Source organism: Miniopterus natalensis, chromosome 1, assembly GCF_054644295.1.
Source record: "Miniopterus natalensis isolate mMinNat1 chromosome 1, mMinNat1.hap1, whole genome shotgun sequence".
In the NCBI taxonomy this organism is placed as follows: domain Eukaryota; kingdom Metazoa; phylum Chordata; class Mammalia; order Chiroptera; family Miniopteridae; genus Miniopterus; species Miniopterus natalensis.
The window spans coordinates 36,295,441-36,318,954 of NC_142081.1; the positions used below are offsets into that span (position 1 = coordinate 36,295,441).

The 23,514-nt window shown below is 43.5% G+C and overlaps 1 protein-coding gene across 1 annotated transcript; it reads right to left on the reverse strand.

Moving 5' to 3' along the window:
* Positions 1-15,430: 15,430 nt before the first annotated feature.
* PTGDR (prostaglandin D2 receptor) lies at positions 15,431-23,514 on the reverse strand. Its single transcript, XM_087814291.1, has 2 exons — positions 22,648-23,514; positions 15,431-16,257 (listed from the first exon to the last, which is right to left on the reverse strand). Exons 1-2 carry the CDS (start codon positions 23,491-23,493, stop codon positions 16,018-16,020), a joined length of 1,086 nt encoding a protein of 361 aa, XP_087670417.1. The 5' UTR covers positions 23,494-23,514; the 3' UTR covers positions 15,431-16,017.

Below are 23,514 nucleotides of genomic sequence, written 5' to 3' on the forward strand. Positions count from 1 at the left end.
TTAGACCACCAACTTTCACCATACACAAAAATAAACTCAAAATGGATAAAAGACTTAAATGTAAGTCACGAAACCATAAAAATCCTGAAAGAAAATGTAGGCAGTAAAGTCACAGACATCTCACGCAGTGGAATTTTCACTGATACATCTCCTAGGGCAAGAGAAACAAAAGGAAAAATAAACATATGGGGCTTCATCAAACTAAAAAGCTTCTGCACAGCAAAAGAAAACAGCCTCAAAATACACAGGAACCCCACGGTCTGGGAAAACTATTTGCCAAGGATGAATCTGATAAGGGGCTAATCTCCAAAGTGTACAAAGAACTCATACTACTCAGCAAGAGGAAGACAAACAACCCAATTAAGAAATGGGCAAAGGACCTGAATAGACACTTCTCCAAAGAGGACATACAGATGGCCAAGAGACACATGAGAAAATGCTCAACCTAATCATCAGAGAGATGCAAATTAAAACCACAATGAGGTATCACTTCACACCTGTCAGAATGGCTCCATCAACAAATCAACAAACATGTGCTGGCGAGGGTGTGGAGAAAGGGGACCCTAGTACACTGGTGGTGGGAATGCAGACTGGGGCAGCCACTATGGAAAACAGTGTGGAGGTTCCTCAAGAAATTAGAAATGGAGCTGCCGTTTGACCCAGTGATCCCACTCCTAGGAATGTGTCCTAAGAATCCTGAAACACTAATCAGAAAGGATATATGCACCCCGATGTTCATAGCAGCACAGTTTACAATAGCTAAGATCTGGAAGCAGCCCAAGTGCCCATCAGTAGATGAGTGGATAAAAAAGCTGTGGGATATTTACACCATAGAATACTATGCAGCTGTAAAGAAGAAGAATCTCGTACCCTTTGGGACAGTATGGATGGACCTGGGGAATATTATGCTAAGTGAAATAAGCCAGGCAGAGAAAGACAAACATCACATGATCTCGCTTATACGTGGAATCTAAAGAACTTAATAAATTGATGAACAGAATAGATTCAATGACATGGAAGCATAGAGGAGACTGACGAATGCCAGAGGGATGGAGGAGCGCGGGTGGGTGGAGGGGGAGAGAGTAACCAAAGAATTTAATATGCAGCCCGGCCGGGCGTGGCTCAGCGGTTGAGCATCGACCTAGGATCCAGGCGATTGGGGTTCGATTCCCGGTCAGGGCACATGCCCAGGTTGTGGGCTCGATCAATGGCTCTCTCATCATTGATGTTTCTATCCCTCTCTCTCTCTCTCCTTTCCTCTCTCTGAAATCAATAAAGATATATTAAAAAAAAGAAAAGAATTTAATATGCATATATGCACAACCCAAGGACACAGACAATGGTGGGGAGAGAGACTGGGGAGGGGGATGGGATGGGGTGGAACAGGTCATTGGGGAGAAAAAGGGACATCCGTAATATTTTAAACAAAAGTAAAATTTAAAAATTAAAAAAATAAATAAAAATAAAATAGCAATAGCAGTCAAAAATAATAAAATAAAATAAAAAGAGCACTAATAATAGACACGAAATGATTTACAGCTAGAGATTGTTTTCTGTATGTCCCTAAGGCTAAAAAAAACACTAGATTATCTTTGAAGTCCCCTATAGCTCTAAAATTCTTGACTATTATTGCGTGGCTGTGGCAGATCACGGTTGCGATGTATTTTAAACACTTGTGCTCCCTCTAGTGGAACAACATAAAACAGGGCTGTAGGCTTTCGTAGAGTTTTGAAGTGGAATTTTGGTGTCACTTAGAAAAGAAAGAGCCCATTTGGAAATAATCAAGAAAACGTAGTTTTAATTAAGTATAATTTTTAAGTTTTAAAGGTAGTAATTCTCCATAATCATACCACTTTAACACGATTCCTGTTTTCTAATTTAAAATATGTCCTTCCAGATTTATCTGCTATGCAATACGCAGAAAATACTGCATCTTGCTTTTTTCCTCTCGTCGTATTTTCTATGTAGTATCAGTGGAATCACCATATCCACTGAGTGAATCCTACTCAGTCCTCCCACTGCTGGACGGCTAAGTTGTTTCCAATTATTCAACGACAACTGCACTTAACATTTTTAAGCCTGCGTGTTTCCGTGTTTGGGCTCTGTTCTGGGATTGACCTCAGCAGTGAAATCGCCGAAACAAAGTGTGATTACCTTTGAAATGACAGCACCTTCTTCCGCATCACTTACATATATATCAACTTGCGTGTTTTTAGTAACGTATGAAAATACCAATTTCAGCACACTCTCCCAGCACTGGGCACTCCTACTGTTTTTAAAGTGTTTTGATAATTTAATAGACCAAAAAGTGCTATCTTGTTTTCATTCGCATTTCTCTGACTTTTGGTCAGGTTGAACATTTTCCTAAGTTTATTAGTTATATTTCCTCTTTTGAGAACTGTCTGTTCACATTTCTTGTGCATTTATTTTTGGGGGACCTGCTGTTTTCTTACTTAGTGAGCTCTTACTGTCATGACCGTTACTACCACTGCTAGTAGTGGTACTGACACTTGGTAGTTAGTACTAACTATTGTTTGAGGAGCAACCACAATATGTATGTCAAATGTTGGGCTAAGAACTTTGCATATATTTTAAATCCTTGCCACAGTCCTGGCATAGAGGAAGAAAACTGAGTCTCAGAGAAGCTAAATAACTTCCCCAAGGCCACATGGCGTTAGTTTCCACTCTAGCCTCTGCCTCATATAAAGATATGATCTACCTTTATTTTTATAACAAAGATATTAACTCTTTGCAATATTTCCCCCAGGCCTTTCTGCCCTCTTGTTTAGCTACATTTTGCCCTTTTATGTTAGCTATTTTGGGATGTATAGAAGTTATCATATTATACTGTGACTATAAAACCTTTTCAAAGACAAATATATCTTGGCTTTAATTAGGTGTCACATAATGACCACTGGAAGTAATTAAAAAATAAGACATACTTGGCTTCCTTTAAAAACGCCTAAGGTAATGCGTTTCTCACTGTTAAACAGTTATTCCTGCATCATGTACGGACTAGTCTTTTTCTTCCTCATTGATTTCTGGGGCCTTCTTTGTCATATAGTAAGACGCCTATTTTATTGATCTAGCCTTTTCTTTGTACAAATATCACATTGTTTTGATTACCATATCTTTGTAAGATGATTAAAACAGAATAGGACTAATCCTTCCACAATTAATTTTTTTAAAAGAATTTTCTTCCCTTTTTATCGTCTAAATGAACTTTAGGATCACTTTGCCAATGTAGGCAAAACAATTATTTTTTCTTTTAAAGAAGGAACTTAAAGGAGTAGAGATTTTCATTGGAGTTACATGAAACCTATGGATTACTTTAGACATAGTTATTTTCATATTCAGTCTTCCTAGCCAGAAATAAAACATCTGGTTACGTTTCCAAGTTTTATTTTGTATTATTAAATAAAACTAAAGCATTATATATGTTTTAGTTGCTACTGCAAACAGGACCTAGTTTTGGGGTTTGTTTTTGTTCCTATATAAAAATGTTACTGATTTTTTATATATTTTACATTAAGCCATATTTGCAAACTCTTACTCATTTTGATAGTTTATCAGACGATTCCTTTATATTTTCTAGATACACAATAATATAAGTTAAGAATGATGTTTTTCTTTCTTCCTACACAATTTTGCGTGTAGAAAAAGGGTTACCATAGCAGGCCTGAGACTGCTATCCTCAGGGAGGCCTGCTTGCAAGGTTGTTGGCCTGTGGTTGACATGTGGGAACTTGGATTTTGGGAGGGTTCCCACCATTCCCTAAGTGGTAAGGGCCTAGGCTGTTTGGGCAAACAATACGGTTCATGCTGAGCACCTGCTTTACTTCTAGTAGTCTGAAATTTTGGTATGTACCAGCCAGAGGCTGCCTACGTGACCAACCCCCAGTAAAATCCTCAGGCACTGAGTCCTAATGAGCGTCCCCAGAGGACAACATGTCACAGGTGTTGCCATCGTTCTGGACTCCAGGCGCCTTTTCCCATTGCTGGTTGTGCTTCATCTCTTTCACTGTCATGAATTGCAGCCATGAGCTACAACTATATGCTGAGTCTTGCGAATCCTTCTAGAGCAGGGGTGGGGAACGCCATTTAGTCTGGCCCTGCCGTAGGCGGGACTTGAAATTCAATAAATCTGGGAGCTTTTTTCATAGCTAATTTTTAAGTTGATAATTTTGTATGGCCTCTAATGATGTTATAAATATCCAAATGGCCCTTGGCAGAAAAAACGTTCCCCACCCCTGTGAATCTAGAGAATCCTCGAAACTGGGGGTGGTCTTGGGGACCCCTGACACAATTTGTAATGCTTATCTCTTCTTGGTGGTATTTTTTTGTCAAGTCTAGGTATTAATTTAAATGGACCTTCTCTGGATGACTCAGATAATGGGCTTAGACTCCTCCTGATTTGATTTCCTATCTTACTCTCCTATGCATTCTGGGGAGTAGGCTTTGAAAATTCTCAGTACCTAATATCTTCCTACAACTGCAAGTTTTCATCAATGTCACATCTCTTTTACCTTTCATTTTACTTTGTATTATTTTCCTAATTAACTAGTTAAGTTGGTCTTTCCTACCTCCCCTTCCCCCAAGAATCAGCTTTTGGTTTACTTACATTTTTTCTCATTCTTTTATTTATTTATTTTTAGCATTTTAATCCCAGTTTGCTTAGTATATGTGTTTTTTCTGAAGTTGTAAATAATGTAATCCCTTTCTGTTTTTTTAATATTAAAAGTACTGTTGCTATGGATTTTACCTCTAAAATACAGTATTGACTAAGTCCTATACTTTTTTTTATGTTCACTGATCTTGTTTTAATTATTTACTAAACAATTTTAGTTAGTTCATTTGAGAGAGTTCCTCCCCTTCCCACGATAGTCTGAAAACTATGAAGAAGTCATATTTTGGGTAATGTAGCAGACTAGACTCTTCAGACCAACCTCCGAGTTGAAAACAGCTAAAAACTATGCAAAGATCTCAAAAGTCTGAAAACCATGAAAAAGATAAGACACTGAGGATTTACCAGGCCAAAATCTAAATGAAAATGAGAATCTCAAGGGAAAACAGCACTGACCTTGCTTTTGCCTCTGAGGATATCTGCCAACTAAGGAAACTTGGGTTTTACGCTCTACGCCCTCTCAGGGCCACAGCTCAGAATTCAAGTCTAAGTCCGGGCAAAGGTGGAAAGGGTAACAGAGAACCTTCCTCCACGAGGCTGCGCCCCAGGGGGCTACTCACCAGAAGTAGGCCTACTCTCACTCTCACCTCACCCCCAGGAGACTAAGAAAGGGAATCCTCTGGTGCTGAGCAGAGCAGAGGGAGACGAGAACAACAAAGAAGAAAGAAAAACCCTGTCTCTGGGAAGTTATAACCCCGTGCTGGCAGCCCCTGTGAGTGTGTAACCCCAAGTCACCTCACCTGTATGGTCCAGAAAAGTCTCCTGCCCTGAATCGGTTGAAAGCAGTCCTGAACTGACCTAGCGTCCAATGAATGCAAATCCTCTCCGACGAAGGCGGCAGAGAATCTCAGGAACATGAGCAGTTAGCTATCAAGCTCACCAGGAAATGGGGCGCTATAAGCCAGAATCAGCAGAAACACCCCTCCAGGGGCTTCAGGTTTCTAAATTATCTAAAGTCTCATATTCAATTCCAGGGACCAAGTAGATTTGGATTTACTGGAATTTCCACACTGTATAAAATTTTGCCACATATTGCCCAATGCCCCAAACTCAAGAACCTAATAGATTCAGATAATGAAACTCAATAAGCAAAAGGCAGACAACCTTTTATAAAAGGGAAAGACGTGGACAGATAGGTCCCTCACAGACAGGGATATCCAAGGGCCAATAAACATATGAAGAGGTGCATCTCAGGGATATGAAAATTAAAACCACAATATGATACCACTGTACAGACTCGGAATGTCAAAACTGAAATAGAAAGACAATATAAGGTATTGATGAGCACATAGATTGATTAGACCTGCCATGCACTGCTATAGAATATAAATTTGTACAGTCCATGCAGAAAGACAGCTTGGCAGTATTTACTACAGACAAAATTTATGACCTCACAATTACACTCACAGTTGTATCCTCAGTAGAAACGCATGCACATGTTCCCCAAAGAAGTGTACAACAGTGTTTATAATACCCCCAATGAGCAATGACTCAACTGTCCATCCAGAACAGAATGGATTAATCTATTGTGGTAAATTCATACCACAGAATAGGACACACTACAATGAGAATAAATAAAACATGACTATCTGAACAGCATGCATAATTTCATGAGCATAATGCCAAATGAAAACAGCCAAGTCAGCCCAGCTAGGCATGGGCTCAAAGCTTGAGCATCGACCTAGGACCCAGGAGATTGCAGTTCGATTCCCGGTCAGGGCACATGCCCGGGTTGCGGGCTCGATCCCCAGTAGGGGGCGTGCAAGAGGCAGCCGACCAATGACTCTCTCATCACTGATGTTTCTCTCTCTCTCTCTCCCTCTCCCTTCCCCTCCCTGAAATCAATAAAGACATATTTAAAAAACAACAACAGCCAAGTCATATATACTGTGTGACTATTTATATAAAGCCCCAAGCAGACAAAACTGGTATGTTATTAGAAGTCAAGAAAGGGGTTACCCTTTGTGGGTGAAGTTAGTAGCTAAAGGGGACTTTTAGAGGGGTGTGGGAGTCTGGTGGCCTGGTGGTGTTCTGCTCCTGGATCTGGGTGCTGGCGACCTAGGCATTTACTTTGTGAAAATTAATTCCACTGTCTACTTATAATCTGTATACTTTCCTGTATGTCTATTATACTTTAATAGAAGTTGACACCTTTATACAGAGACACTGAAGAAGGCCCAGGTAAATTGGGAATGTACCAAAATGATCAATAGATCCAGGAATTCCAATATCTCAGCAGATTTTTTGTTTCTGGTGGAACTTGTTGAGCTTGTTTTAAAATTCATACAGAAACATGAAGCACTAAGATGAGCAGGGCCCACTTGCAAAGGAACTCGGTGGGAGGAGTTAGTGTGCCAGCTATTGTAAAACTGCTGTGACTAGGATAGTGGACCAATGGAATCGTATGGACAGACTAGAAATAGATATTCAAATTTGGAAACCTGATATGTGACACAGGTGATACTTAATATCAATGGAGAAAGGATAAATATTTCAATAAAAAGTTCAGTTGGAACCCTGGCCCGCATGCTCAATTGGTTGGGGGTCATCCCTTGCACCGGAAGGTTGCCAGTTCAATTCCCAGTCAGGGCACACGCCTGGGTTTTGGGCTCGATCCCTAGGTGGGGGGCACGCAGGAGGCAGCCAGTCGATGTGCTCTCTCATCAATGTTTCTCTCTTTTTCCTCTCCCTTTCTCTCTAATAACCAATAAAAAGTATTTAAAAAAAACCTCGCCTGGCCGGGCGTGGCTCAGTGGTTGAGCATCGACCTGGGATCCAGGAGATTGGGGTTCGATTCCCGGTCAGGGCACATGTCCATGTTGGGGGCTAAGCAGCTGATCAATGAATCTCTCATCCTTGATGTTTCTACCTCTCTCTCCCCTTCCTTTCCACTCTCTGAAATCAATAAAGATATGTTTTAAAATAAGTAAATAAATAACCCCCAAAACTTCTATTCATTGGATGTCACCATAGAGAGACTGAAAAGAGAGATTATAGAATGGGGAAAGATCTTGGCAACACATATAACTGACAAAGTAACAGCAGACAGGACACCTGTAAATCAATAAGAAAAGACAGACATATGAAAACCCAGACAAAAGACTTGAACAGAAGTTTTATAAAGAGGCAATTTCCAAACAGCCAATAAATGTACGAAAAGGTATACAACATCATTATCAGCAAGGAAAACACATTAAAACCTCAATGATATACCATTACAAACTTACCAGGATGCCGAAATAAAAAGTGTCAAAGACGTGGAGCGATGGGAGCTATCAAACAATACCTGCGGTCGTATAAGCTGGAAAACAATTTTTATAATATAATAAAATCAAAGATGCACATTAGCCTACAATCTAGCGATTCCACTCCTAGGCACATGCCTCAGACATACTCTTTTACGTGTCCAATACAATATATGATAAGAATAGTAAAAGCAGCATTATTTTAAACAGGCAAATCTGGAAACAAGCAAGTGTTCATCGGCAGCATATGATATATTCGTACAATAGAATACTGTCTGGCAACGAAAATGTACAAGCTGCAGGTCACATACAGCGAGGCTGAGTCTCAAACATAGTAAGTAGTGGATGCACTGACCAGTCCAGATCCCCTTTGCCAGGCCGGTGTACCCACCCCTCAGCTCCTGCATGTATTGATTGAAAATGGCTCACACTGGTCCCTACTCTGGAAAATTGCCCTTGGCCTAAGGGTCCCTACCCCAGGCACACCCTGACTGGCTGTCACAGCATCTCGGTGGGACTAGCACTGTGTTGGTATCCATGTTCCAGAGCTCCCTTGGGGATCAGGTGGCCTCATCCTTGCTTAGTCCCTGGCCCTGTCCTGTCCTGTCCCGTCCTGTGCCCCTCACCACCTTTCTCCTGGAGCACGAGCTCCACATATCACATCGACCTGACTCCGGTCCTTGCCTCTGCATCTGAGGCGTCCGACCTGAGACATACTGCTAAACCAGAGGGAACAGCGTTAAGGAGGACATGTGCTATGGTGCACACATAGGTGGTTAAACAAAAAAAGCGAAGACATGGTTATCTCAGGACAGTGTTTACCCCAAGAGCTATGATCAGGGAAGGCACGTGGGCCTTTTGGTCCTGGCAGTGTTCTGTTTCTTGACCTGCCTGGTGTTTACATAAATGTTCACTTTATCATTAGAATTCACTGTATACCATGTTTTATGCACTATTTAGTATGTATTATATACACAAAAAGAAAATTTTCTAAGTAATTAAAATTTTTTTTTTGGTTTTAAGTTAAATAAAAATGTACTTCCTAACCAGAGAAGATGAACTGTTCAATTTCTGCTTTCTTACCTTTGTTGAGATTTTCCTTGTAGCCTAACATGAAATCAAGACTTGTAACTATTTCATGTATCATATTTACCAATAAAATATGTTAGATTTACATATACTTTGTATACCCATTAATTTAATAGTAATGATTGCATATGCTATCTATGACTGCAGAGAAAATTATCCTGAAATTTAGTAGCTTAAAAATATCTCTTGGCCCGAGTGGCTGCAGGGGCTGCCGGAGCCAGGGGGGCTGAGTCTGCGTCGTCCTGCTCTTTTGCCCGGGTTGGGGGCATGGGCTGATCGTGGAGGAGGGACAGCACTGCCCCTGTTTTGCCTGCAACTTCTGCCCCTACGCGGGCAACGCCACCTGCAAGGTAACAACGCGAAGTGCCCAGCGCGGAAAGAAGGGGAGGATGCCCCGGGGGAGCAGCTGCCTGGGAGAGCGCTGCAGAGCCAGGCCCCAGACCAGAACATCCTCCCGCCTGTTTCCTGCAGCGTCTGACCCGCTCTGCAGATGGCCAGTGGCCCCTTCTACAAGTGCCACAACGCTCAGTGTGGACACAGCTGGAGGGACGAGGGCAGGCTGGCCCCGCCGCGTCAGTGTCTGTTTGCCTGGTTCCCCAGAGTGGGTCCCCAGCTGGGAGCGAGCACTGTGTGTCCCGAGGGTCTTTGCTGGTGTGGCTGAAAGCTAATCCTTCCAGGGTTGTTGGCCAGGGCGGCAGGAAATGGCTAGCCCGTCTGCCAATTGGTGGCTGAGCTCATTAATGTCCAGGGAGATTTTGTGTGCGGGGAGGATTATCCACAACGAAGTAAATCTAAGGTCCTGTTCACTCATCTTTTACATTTGTTGGGCAATTGATGTTCTTTTACTATCAACCAACACTCTAATGTTTACATTCTTAGCACAACTAATAGAGTAAAATTTATTAATTTAGTACGTTAGTTTTCTTAATTATTAATTGCAAACTTATCTAATCAGAATTTATTCTCAATATTTAATTAAGATGAAAAGTAAAAAAAAGAAACACTGACTTCTCTCACGTTTTCTGTGGGCCAGGAACTGGGGTGTGGCCTGCTTGGGTCCTGTGGGTCTCCCACAGGCTGCAGTCAAGGTGCTGGAGCCACCTCAAGGCTGCACTTGGACGGCTCCACTTCCAAGAACACGCACGTGGTTGTTGGGGGATCCAGTTCCTCGTGGTTCGTCGCACGAAGGGCTTCAGCTCCTTGCTGCCTGTTGGCTGCTGGCCTCCTTCAGTTTTTTGCCACGTGAGCCTCTCACGGCAGGGCAGTTGGCTTCCACAGAACAGGCAAGTAAGGCAGAAGCCAGAGTCTTTTTTGTTACCTAATCTGGAGTGTAACATCCAGGGTGCATTTTGCTGTATTCCACGCATTGGAAGCAAGTGTCTAGGTCCAGCTCACACTTGAAGGGAAGAGATTACACGTGGGCGTGAAGATCAGGAGACAAGGACCACTGCGACTCTGCTAGGAGCTGCCTGCTGCAGTGACGGAATTCACCAGCTGGCCTCTCCTTAGGCGCTTTGGAGAATCGGTGACCATTATAAATAAATAAAAGCCCGACTGATCGTCGTGGATCACAGTCTACAGAGTTTTGCATGTGAAAAGCAGCTGGATCACAGGCTAACAGCTAACAGCCAGAGATTGAACTTCTGACTTTGGAGCTGGTATTTTAAAAACTGTTCATTTCCTCTGCCCACGATACTGCTTTACATATGGGATGTATCTTCTGTAGTCACTTGAGCCTCTTGTTGAACATGTTTGAGCTGCTCTGGAGGACCACTGCATGTCTTTTTGAGGTGCCTCTAAGGCCCCCAAACTGAACTGTAGGTCTGCATCGTACGTAGTCTATGTTTACAAACAGACCATTCTAAATATGCTCTACAGACTGAGTAAAAATCCATCTGAGTTTTGAGTGATGTGACAACAGAAATATAAATATATTTAAACAAATATCTTTTTGTCTAGTTGAGCTACCTTTGGTTGATTGTGGGGCATGAAAATCATCCATAACAATAGAAAATGTTTCCATTTCTCATGTCTATAGTGCTTTTTCATTTTTTCTTTAATTGCCATATTGTTTGGTCAATATGAGTCCATGCTGTAAGATATTCACTACTGATTGTGTTTTATAGCCATAGGTTGACTTTTCAACCATTTAAAACTTGCTGCCTAAAGTTCTACTTTGCCTGATATTACTTCTTGTTCACATCTGAAGGATAGATCCTTGGTTCCATTGTAGCTTTTTTTGGGGGGGGGAGGGGAAGGGAGATCATCTTGTTTTGATGTGCCAATCATGACCAGTAAGTCATTGCACTTGTTTGTTTTTTTAACCTAGTTGATATCTCTCTGGGTCATTTTCAAATTTGAAGGAATTAAAGAAGTCTTTTCCAATTCGTTATAAATTGTGTTGCATGGCACTTGCTGTTTCTATACGCTATTTTGTACCGATAAGAAATTGATGTTGGCAAGCTACCAGCTTCCTTGTTTGCCCAGGTGTCTATACAATGTACTACGAGGCTAATCTTAAACATCAATTATCTTTGATTTGGAGCTTTGCTGTATTAAAATCTATGGCCTGTACTGTAGCACTTGGTAACATTTGCATTACATTATGTTATTTTTAACTTCTAACTTGTCCTGTGTTTCCAGTTGGATTCCAAACACTTTCTATGAATTAAGTACTATGATAAAGCCCTATGAGCTTAATTTAAAAATATGCTTTCTTATCAGATTTGACTCGACTGTGCTTTATCGGTCTTGCTGGTTTTAACATCTAGGTAGCAAAAAGAAAAAAAATTAAGTTCATTTTTCCTTCTCCCATATACAGAGTGTATGTAACCAGAGCACAATGGAGCTAACCTCCTGAGTATATGTAGTTTTAAAAAAATTGTCTGGAATATAGAAAACTTCACCTTGCTGATGTCAGGTCAGCAAGCCCTAATTACGGTCCCACCCCTTACCTGTGAGCTCAGCTTTCCTCCATCTAGAAGCCTTATTGAAAATACCCAGACTGGCAAGTCTAACCTCACTTATGAGAGGAATGATAAGAGAAGGCACGAAACACTCTATTCCTGTAAGACAAGTTTGTTTTCACAATGTTAAAATCGCCTAGTAAACAAACTTTTTTTACTGTTAATTTTGTTAATTATGAATTGCTATTTCCTGGGTAAAATGGAAACAAATTAATTTCCCTAATTTCTAGGACAGTAGGAATAAATATGGAACAAAAATATTTCCTTCTGCAATTATTGTTTTCACCTTTGGATGGCCTAAGAAAAAAAAATCCTTATTTGCTGGCGTGAGAACATCCTTCATCAGATACAGAGGACTCTGGCCAAGTTATGGCAGCCTCTTATTGAAGACACTTATGTTTGGGGGGGATGGTGGAAGAGAACACCTTTTATTCAATATGCATGTATAACATGTTTATAGCCCTTCTACAGTACATGTTAGTTACTGGGGAAAAAAGGAGGAACATAGTCGAATACCTGGTCCTCAAATCTTTTAAAGCCTGGAAAGGAAGATGAAACATATAATGCATTTCTAAAAATATGCAAAAAGATCAAACAACAAAAGCTTAAAAACAGCAGTATATATTTAATGGGGATCTCTATTCCACAGAGAGCTAAAAAATATTATTAAATCCCCAATGGAATCTCATCTTTAGATATAATCTCTGGTAATGCTTTTGTGAGTGAATGCCCATTAGTTTTCTTTCAGAACAATGGGCAGGCGGAGGCCCAATAAGCATCCGGAGGAGGCTGAAGAAGCACATCAGGGGGAGCCTCTTACCCGCCAGGGGTCAAAGGCTCGTCCCTGCCGTCAGTGCTCTGGGCATGTGAAGAATCAGTGGTGGCTGCTCCTGTGTAAATGCTGGAGCTGCCTTAAGAACATTACAGACAAAACACTCCCGGGAGTCAGGTGTGAGTGACTAGATCTGAGAACCAGACATCAGACAAACATTATGGAGTCTATTGCACAGTTTATTTTCTTGTCTTTTCTTCTTTTTTTGCATGGATCAGTGGTTCTCAAACTTGAATATGCACGAGAATCACCTGAAGGGCTTGTTAAAGCACAGCTTGCTGGCCCCACCCCCGAGGTTCTGAGCCCGCAGGTCTGGGTGGGGCCAGAGAATCTGTATTTCTAATAAGTTCCAGGTGATGCTGACGCTGCTGGTCCAGACCACGGATTTGGGGAAGCGCTGGCCTGGAGCACGGAGATCTTCAGGGAAATGAGCAAGGAGGCTGCATGGCTAGTGAGTTCTGGGGTCATCCCACTGCTGGGTATTGATGGGATTCCTTCTCTCCCCTAAATGTCAGGAACAGCTCACTCAGTCAGCCTTTGATGGATTTCGGAACAAAATGAAACTTCCTAATAGCTGGCCCTTTATGAACTTGGCTGGGTGGTCTCTGATTATTTTCGGGGAGACGATTCTAAGGTGGGATGACTACAACAGTAGAAAAGAACACTTTTAGGCTCTTGATCTACACTGTCAGGTTGCTATCAAAAGGGGGGCACGCTAACAAACTCACCAGAGGGATATCCATGCTGCTCTTACCTAATAACAGCCTCTGTTAGTGAGAGTCACACTTCTTTGGTTTGGTCCTTGAGAATTTGATTTTAATTTTGCATTTCTCTGATGAGGCAGGAAATCTTTCTACATTTATTAGCCATATGTATTTCCTCTTGCGTAAACCATATCTTTGTGTCCTTTGTGGAGCCAAAATTCCTACTCATTTTTAGTTCTTGACTTAAGCATCTTCTTGTTGAGAAGTTTTGACAGCGCCCCACGTCCCCCTAGTGGAGGCCTCCCTCTTCTCACAGGGCCGTGTGCACATTCGCTACTGGGGTTTCTCTCCTCTAAGGGACGGTACATGCCTGTGTCCCCCCCTGCTCCTGGGTCAGCTCGGAGTCCTGTGTACTCTTCTCCTCAGCACCTAACCCACTGCCTCGCACAATGTATGTGCTGATGAAGACTTATTTAATGAACTAATGAATCAACCAGTGAAGGTCAAGGAGGAGTTGACTTTTAAGTTAACGTGAATTTCATCAGGATAGCATATGTACATTTTGTAGAGAAAAGGTCATTAAGCCCTTGGATAAACCTTTGTCAACTTATTTAAAGTAATATAAATGCTAGCAGAACAGCCTATTAAACTGCTAAGGAATGAAACAATGCTGGAAGCTCTTTATTCAAAAGAGAAAACAAAACCCTTTTCTTTTTTTGAAGAAAAGTAATTTCCCCTGCCAATTATTATAATGATATGTTTATTGATTCCTCTGGGACCTTTTCAGGTAACCTTGACAATGATCATAACACACTTTCCAAAAAGAGAACACAAAAAAAGTGCATGCCCTCTGACAATAAAACACATATGTGTTCACACATTAAATACACAAATGAAAATTAAACCTTGAAAATGACTGAATTTTTCATATATTCTAAATATATACTCTAAAATTATAATTCCTGTATTCCTAATTTGGCCATTTCACAGTGTTGCTACACACACACACACACACACACACACACACACACACACACATCCAGGTTAATACCATCACTGATATAAAGGTGAAAGGTAGCATTGCTGCTAAGTTGGCAATAAAGGCAAATACTCTGGTCTTTGGAAGGGATGGCTGGACGGGGGTCTCCGATCTGTTCAAATGCAGCTGGCTCTCCATCTCAGAGTCTGCAGGTGCCAGGGTACAGAGGGACTAAGGGATGCTGAAACGCCGCCAATGTCCCCATCTGTTCTTCCACCAAAGGTAGAAGTCTTTACCTATGCGCTGGGTTTAGAGTCTCCTGTTTGGTTTAACAGCTGCAGCGTATTTCCCCCACTTTTTCCTTTTTTCATAGTGTTGCTAACCTTTGTAAACATTTAAATGTACAGTGAAAGTGCTGAGCTCTGCTCCATCGGAGCCCATCCGGCTCGTTTCAGACGTGCACAGCTCTCCAGAACCTCCATAAGACCTCACTGTCTCCACCAAGAGCAGAACCTGGCTGTTCACAGGTAGATGCTAAGGTCGTTGCCACCCCCCTCAGCTGAGGCTGACTGAGTCCTGGGTGGGCTTTTCCCTTTGCTGAGTGCCCTGCGGCTTCACACAACCACAGGTGGTGGTAGGCAGTGATGTGGTAAGTCTCACATCACTGTTCTCAAAGAAGCATAAATCCTTCCTCCCTAAAATTCATTAATATGGTGAACCTATAAAATGCAGGTGCCAAAAATTGAAACAGTATTTTGTAGGCACTCCCAAATTTTGATTCCGACTAATATCCCTGCTTCAATATGCGGGAAACTGGACTTTAAAAGGTAAACATTAATTTTTCTTCTCTGGGTAGCGGCACAGTCACATCTTGCCTGACATCCACTTAAGTAGAGCTTCGCCTCTCCACGTGCGGAGTGGCACCTTCCAGATGGTGGCTGGAGAAGGCCCCTCCTAACTCCTGACTTGGCTGCGTTTCCCACCTCACTTCTCTGAGGAGCATCTATAATTCGGGTATACTTAGATCAGTTGGCAAAAAACCCCCCACAACAACTTAAATGAGTAATTGTGATACAAAATAAACAAATCCGGTTTCACTAGATATGAATAAGATATTTTAAGAACACCCATCATGTAACTGTAGACAGTGATGTTTCTACTGGATTTAAATAAAGACCCAGAAGTCTCAAGACTTCTCTAAAAATTAGGCACACCAAGTATAAATGTTAGAACAATTAATATCATTGCTTTAAGACTTTTAACACTGTTTACAATATGTGAAATTTTAGCCGCTATTAAAACCTTGAAATGAAAAAAAAATGTACCTAACTGGTTCATGAATATAGAGTGACAATATCTTGTTAAGATATCAAATTCTTCTGAAAATAACATTGAGCTGTTTTGTTATGGGAAATACCTTTTGAGGATTTAAACTGTAAGGTGTTTTTTTTAGCATGGTTCTTTGATGGAAAGTGTGATACTGTACATTCCTCAGCTTACCCGAGACTGTCAAACATTGTCACAGACTGGATTCCATGTTAGTTCGGCAGGAATTGCTGTGCCAATTTCTGTACATAAGAGGCCTTATGAAAATCTTGTGGAAAAACATCCGAAATACTGATGTTCTGAAAATGATGAAAATCCAAGGGTCTACAATAGAGATCACAGATAAAAAACGCAAGGCGCTGAGGTCTCCGGCTTCTTCAGAAGTTCTGTTTTTCTTGGAGACAGCTTTAAATGCTCCGTAGTAAGCCCGGTACTGTTTTAAAGACAAAAACAATCCAGTATAATATCAAAAGGCTGATGGCAGCAATATATCCACTCACTTCATTTAGGACACATTACTTTTCTGTGAGATCATGGCAGCTTTGCTTGAAATATTTCTTTCTGGCAAATTTACAAGTAGCTAAAACTGCTGCAGCTGATGGGTGCAAGTGAGGAGCCTGGAAGGTGCAGGGCTGATGCGGGAGGCTCAGTGGAAGTGGGGGGGGGGCTCCTGGGGGACCTGCTCTAAGTCCCTGGAGGCTGTCCCACCTGCCGTGAGCCCTGGGGTTCAGGGTCCCTGCCTGGCCATGCAGAGGAAGCCCTGAGGTGGGACGAATCGAGTTGACTGGATCTTTTACAAACAGGGTCACCACACTTCCATAAATACTAAGATTCTCTTTCCATATTCTCTAAGTTCTGCTTTCTTTCTTCTGCCTACTTCCTATCCTCTCTTATTAGGTAGCTCAGAAATAAGTCACACTTGTGAAATGTCACAGACATCAGTGAAACAGCAGCTTTTCGTAGATGTGAAGGGACAGGAAATACTCCAATGAAAAGACAGGAGACTTGCGAAAGGACCTGTTCAACTCCTGTAAATCACTTATTCTTAGCATAGATGGTGACCTTTCTGTGGTCAACACCCTCTTTCCACGCTAGGAAAACACACACACATAGAAGTATAAGCCCTGCCCAGTCACCCCTATTGCCTTGGTGCCCCCTGAGGCCTCTGGGCCCCCTCAGAGCCCTGCGAACTGCTCTAACCTGTGGCTTTACCTGCCACTCAGCCAGCACGGCTGCCTAGCTGGGCACCACCACTGCCCCCCACGGCCCCCCACTCCCCGGAAGGCCGGCCACTGTTTCTTGATGCGGTTACACTCTCGGAGCCCACTGAGATTCTAAATCCATAATGGGACAAAATAGACCCTAATGGGACAGAAAATATGCAAACTCAACATTAGTGGGAGGGATATGAGTAAGTGCACAGGCCAGACCCACTTAGGGCAATCAAGGGATATCTGCTGGAGAAGACGCGCTTTCCAGTAATTGTTTCCTTACCCTTTGACTCTCTCTTCTACACAGCGTTTTAGTGGGCCCAGCTACTCCCATCTGTGCACTTAGGGAGATATTCTGTAACTGCAAGCCCTCTCCCATCATCACTGCTTAATAATACTAATAGTAATAACAATAGCTGATGCCCATGTTCCCAGGCCCTGTTCCAAGCATTCGATGCTGAAAACTTCATTTCGTTCGCACAAAAACCTCATGAAGGAAGTAAGACCATTATCTCCATTTTACAGATGTGGAAACTGATGGCATGCCCAGATCCTACCTCCTTTCAGGGTCCACCTCAAATATTACTCCCTTTAGGAAGTCCCAGCGAAGTACTGGCTAAGCATGTCCACTTTAGAGTCCAACTACCTGGGTGTGACAGAGTCCCTCGTTGGCTGTGTTACTTCGAGCAAGTTACTCGGTTTCCTTATGTATGCAATGGGGATACTTGCAGTTACCTCCCAGGACTGTTACGGACTTTGAATAAGAAAGTATAAGTAAAAACCTTGACGACAGATCCTAGCACAGAATGAGAACTCAGTAATTAGCTATTATTATTATTTTATCAGGAGTGGCTCTTTTCCTTCTCTACACTCCCTTGTGGGCCTAATCAATCCCTCCCACTCTGGTATTATAGCTTCTGTGGGCAGATGTGATGTTCTTCTCATTTTATATCCCACAGTGACAGTGTCTTGAATGTGGTAGGTAGTAGATACGTGCTGGATGAATAAATGGATGACAACAGGCTATGTACTTTGGTTGATTTAAAAAGCAAATGCTTGCCCTGGCCAGTTTGGCTCAGTGGTTCCAATGTCAGTCCCAGACCAAAGGGTCACAGGCTTCATTCCTGGTCAAGGGCATGGCATGTACCTCGGTTCGATCCCCACTCTGGTCCCGGCTCGTTTGGGAGGCAGCCAATCTATGTGTCTCTCTCACATCAATGTTTCTCTCTCTCTCTCTCTCTCTCCCCCTCCCTCCCCTCCACCTCCCTTCCACTCTGTCTAAAAATCAACAGAAAAAATATCCTCAGGTGAAGATTAAAAAAAAAAAGCAAATGTTTATATGAGTCTGTCTTTACATTTTCTCCTTTCTCCTCAAAGTACAGTGCAGCAAGATGTAATCTCGGCTATTTGAAAATACTTGATTAGCTGGGATCTTTGTAACTGAATGGTATTTGTATAATTAAAACAAATATTTTACTTTTAAGCAGTATTTGTCCAAGTCAATCCTATTGTGTATTATTAGGTTAACTGTATTTTCAAGTCACCTGATTTGTAATAGAAGTGTATTGATCTACACCTGGGCTTTTAATTTATTTTTATTTTTTGAGCTTACTAAAAATATGACTTCATTTATGACAGCGATCAAAGTACATATTCTATTAATTCTCACAACTTATCAATTTGAACACAATTTAGACTTTTGAAAAAAATCTCTGCCCATCAAAAGTATTCTCTGGAACATACTTTATAAATTGCTTCAATAAGAGAGGCTAAAATAACAAATAACCTCAGAATGTACACCTGGCATTTTTAAAGTAGGTCAATTTATACAGAGAATCAGTGTGAGAAGAGCGCCCTCTGTTGGATTTCGGAGTCCTTGAGAAACTGGGCTGTTGCCAACTCTGGAGACCCATCTTGACAGGATATTCCTGTTCTGGGGAGCTCTCTCCATCCTCATGCCTTCTACCAGTCCAGCCATCACAATACTGTGCCCTCTGCTCTAGCCCTTTAAATCCACTTTGGACCCTTTTCCCTGGGCCTGTCTCTTGCCTGCCATTCCTTACATGCTTCTAACAGTCTCCTTTGGAAAGAGCATCCTGCCCCTTCTTTCTTCATCAAAATGAAACACACACGAGAGTTATCACAACACATGCAGATGTCCTCTAGCCCTTCTCTGACTCTGTGGACTTGATATATGCAATTGCTTATCTTTACCTGGCTTCTAGGCCTCTCAATTATTGCAGCTAATCTATTCATGAACATCCTCTCTCACCCACCCCTGCCCCCTACCAACCTCCAATACACTGTGGTTTTCTAAGGTAAAAGTACTTTTGATGAAAATATGTTATTCACACTAGAGAATCTGCTGCGAACTGCCTCGAAAGCTCATCTCGTATTCTCCAGACTCTCTCCCCACTGAATCAAGTTGGAAATTTGAAAATTCAATCTAGTTAAGTATTACTCTCTAATTCAGCATTACGGCAAAGTTAATTAAAAAAAACATACTCCAACAAACTTTTCATCAGCTTAATGAAATACAATATTTATGATATGGATAAGATTTAAAAAAAAAGGCCCCCTCCCGGATCCATTCCTTGAAAAATGATTTTCTAAGTGTGGGGGTCTCCAATACCCTTTCAGCGTGTCTGCAGGGTCAAAGCTGTCTTCAAAAAGAGACATTATCTGCCTATTTAACTTTCATCCTTTCATAGGTATACAGTGAGTATTACGAAGCTACCCGATGTGTGATGACATCGTCGTTGCCACGGCTAATGGAATATGTGCTTGTGTATTCCAGTGTTTTCTAGACCTTTCTATGGTAGTCGGTTTAGGAAACACATGTGCATTCTCAGAGACTGTTCTTCGTACGTCTGTGCTCTTAGCATGCTCCCCCCCCCCGTTTTAACTGCTATAATCTCTGTACTTTATTATCATTCACTTAATTATTTTTGAAATCCCAGAGTTTTCCTTGCATCTTTGCAAAAATACAAGGAGTACATTTTCTTAACTTGTTTTGCAATAATATTTAAAAATTTTTCTTATTTTTAATTGTTAATATGATAAATACTGATACATAGAATCCACAAAAATTAAGCTCTTTGGTGCTTAATAATTTTTAAGAGTAAATAAGGGTCCTTAGACTAAAACAAGTTTGGGAACCACTGCCTTAGAATATAATGCTATCCCTGAGGAGACCATGTTTCTTAATTTTCTATGTCCAGCAGGTGATAATAAATGGAAATAATAATTAGTGATAATGGTGACAATGATTTTTTAGGCCAGGATCCTGGTTAGGATATATGTATATATCTTCAGATCTTTATAATTATCTTACATAGCAAGTCTGGCTGTCCTCCTTTGAGGGAAGTTGGGGTTAGAAAGGTAAATAAACCACTATCTTAGCTAGTAAGTGAGGCAGCCAGATTCAAGCCCGTGCCTGACTGACTCCCTACTCTTCCTAGAAAATGACAGATCCTGTGGAGGGTGCCTTCTGCATCGCATATCTTTGAAACTTTACACTTTTTTAGGAAATCACTTTCAAATCCATGATTTCCTTCAATCCTCATGATCCCATGAGTTATTTAACTCCCCTTAGAGGTGTGTCCAAATGTGATGTTCTTTCCGCTGTATAATGCTGCTTTCAGCACAGTTCTTCCTAAAACATTCAATCTCAGGACACAGTATCCAGGCAGTTGGCTACTGTCTGCTTCTATCACAGCACAAGTAAATAAGGCTGTTGCTTTAGAGCAGGGGTCTGCAAACATGTCCTGTAAGGGGCTGGGCAGTAAATATTTTCTATTTTTCGGGATAAAAAGCAAACAGTGAATATTTGGTGGGTACTTATATGCTGAGAGAAGACACATTTCCACAACTTTCATTGATGAAATTCAAAATGTAATAATAATAATAAAGTACAATTTGCTTTTTAATACATGTCTATTAAGAAGAAAAGAAAAATCTTTTTTTCCCCTAGGAAAATTTGGCTTAATTGGGGGTTCAGAGTTCGTGTGTCCTATCATCACATTGATCACAAATGTTCATCTGTAAAAACTATTCTTGATTCCATGGCTGTACAAAAACAGAGGGCAGGATGGACTTGGCCTATGGGCTGCGGTTTGCCAAGTCCTACTTTAGAGTGGGATTCTCCAAATGTGATCCCTGGATCAGCAGCTTACACCTCATGTGGGAACTTGTTAAGAATGAGAATTCTTTAGAAACGTCTGATTCAGAAACTCCGGGGGGAATGGGGCCCAGCCATCTATGTTTTTAAAAGTCCTGTTGATGATTCTGAGCGGGGTAATATTTGACAGCCACTGCTAAATATCTATACCTACATCTATACCTATTTATATAGATACAGATTTATTTATTTTTGGGTGTTTTGACCCTAACTCTGCAGGATGAAGCTACAGACAACTCTCCTCCCACCTCACCCCCACCCCCACACAGTAAAGCTTTCATCTGAAGGAAAATCACATTATATTTCACTTTCATCCACCCCTAGAAGTAACATCCAAACTTGTTACATTGCTATAAGAAATTTAACTTTCCTATTCACAGAAGTCTCAAGACTCCAAAGGCATTGAATTGGCAATGTATTAGTTTAAATGTTGCTCATGTTGAACAAGTACACTGGGGGTGGGGAGTGGTGGAGTGGTAGGGGCGTAAGGGGGGTAGGGGGGTGGGGAGCAGGGGAGGGGGAGAGGAGTAATTCTGGAAACGTCTTCTCAAGCCTCAGCCGTCCTGTAAGAGTCTCCGTGGGGACCACAGGAAGAAATACTTTCAAAACTTCAAAACGACGAGGTAATTCAGTCTCCATCCCCACCCCCATTCGTAAATTGAAACCAGAGATAATAATGGCTTTCGTGTCACCTCGCCTGCCAAGGCAGAAACCAGGCCAACCTGTCAAGACAGGTTATCAAGACGACACCGGCGGCTGAGCCGCACACCCTCGGCTGCCTTCGAGCAGCCTCTCGGCCTCTGTCACCACCACCCTCCTGCGCGGCACCAGAAACAGCGCCCGGGCTCCTCCAAGTTTCCGCACGAGTTTGGAAAATCCAAACCTCTGCTTTCAGTCCCTCGCCCGTGCAAACCGCTCTGGCAGGACCACACCTTCCCTCCTTCCCTTCCCGCGGCCAAAACCCGGGAGAACGTCCAGGGCCCGTCAGGCCACCGCGGCTGCCGCTAAAATCCCGGGCGGGTCTAACGCAGTAGAACAGTACCGAGCGGTCGGCAAGCAGGAGAGGACGCGCGCTGCCAAGGAGGAGCCGGGCGCTGCTCCGCCGAGCTCCGCGTCCTGGAAGTAACGCGGACCCTCCCCGAGGGAAGCGCTGGGGGCGGGGGCTCTGCCCACCCGAGGGGTCTCGCGGGGCTCCGGGGCACCGTGGGACTCTGTCTTTCCCTTGCTTCTCTGATGTTCTTCCGCCTCAGCGCACTGGGTTACCTGTCCTGGGGCTGTGCAGGGAGGGAGCCCTCTGTGGCAGCGAAGCAACAAGCCCGGCCGGCCCAGGGCGCGGAGGCTCCGGCTCCGCGCTCACGCGCCCCACCCGCCCCGCCCCGCACCCGCGGCCCCGCGCGTCCTGTTCCCAGCAGCCGGGCCGGGAGCGACTCACAATTAACGGCAGGGAGCACATGGTGAAGAGCACCGTCATGAGCGCCAGCAGCAGCAGGTGGTCCAGCTCCTCCAGGGGCGGCGGGGACGCCGCTCTCTCGCCCGCGCCGGGCCCCGCGCGGTCCGGGGCGGCCAGGCGCCCGCGCCGCCGCAGCCGCCGGTGCATGGCGTAGAGGCTGCGCATGGCGCTCAGGTTGCACAGCACGATGGCCAGGACCAGCAGCGCCATGAGGCTGGCGTAGAGCACCGAGTAGCCCAGCACCGACAGCGACCGCTCCTCGTGGACCATCTGGATGAAGCACCAGGTGCCGGGGCAGTACTGCACGAACTTCCCGAAGCCCGCGAAGGGCAGCGCGCAGAAAACCAGGCAGAAGGCACCCACGACGGGCGCCACCAGCGCGCCCCGGCGCAGGGTGATGTGCTGCTGGTAGAAGAACGGGTGCCCCAGGGACAGCCAGCACTCCAGGGCCATGGCCAGGAGCTGCAGCGTCGAGGCGAGGCCGAAGAAGGACATGATGTAGGCGAAGGCTTGGCACAGAGAGCTGCCCGGCGTGGGCACCAGCCCCCAAAGGCTCCGGTTCTGCGCGTAGGCCGCCAGCACAAAGGGGCTCAAGAGAGACTTGCCCAGCAAGTCGGTGACCGTCAGGCCGCACACGAGCACGTAGAAGACCGACGGCGGCGGGCGCGGCGAGCGCAGCGAGCACCACCCCAGCCCCGAGCGCGCCAGCAGCCCCAGGGCCAGCAGGTTGCCCAGGAGGCCCGCGCTGAAGAGCACCCAGCCCATCGTCGCCGAGTAGCCCTTCTCCACCGACGTGATGTTTTGGCAGCGGAAGAACGACGGCTTCATGGTGGGCGGCGCGCCGGGGCA

What these genes read in the sequence shown, in the direction of transcription:
- PTGDR (XM_087814291.1), bottom strand. Translation starts at nt 23,493, where the DNA reads ATGAAGCCGTCGTTCTTCCGCTGCCAAAACATCACGTCGGTGGAGAAG. An exon ending in TGTGCTCCCTGCCGTTAATT is followed by an intron (nt 16,258 to 22,647) that starts GTGAGTCGCTCC and finishes TCTTTAAAACAG; the next exon opens with TACCGGGCTTACTACGGAGC.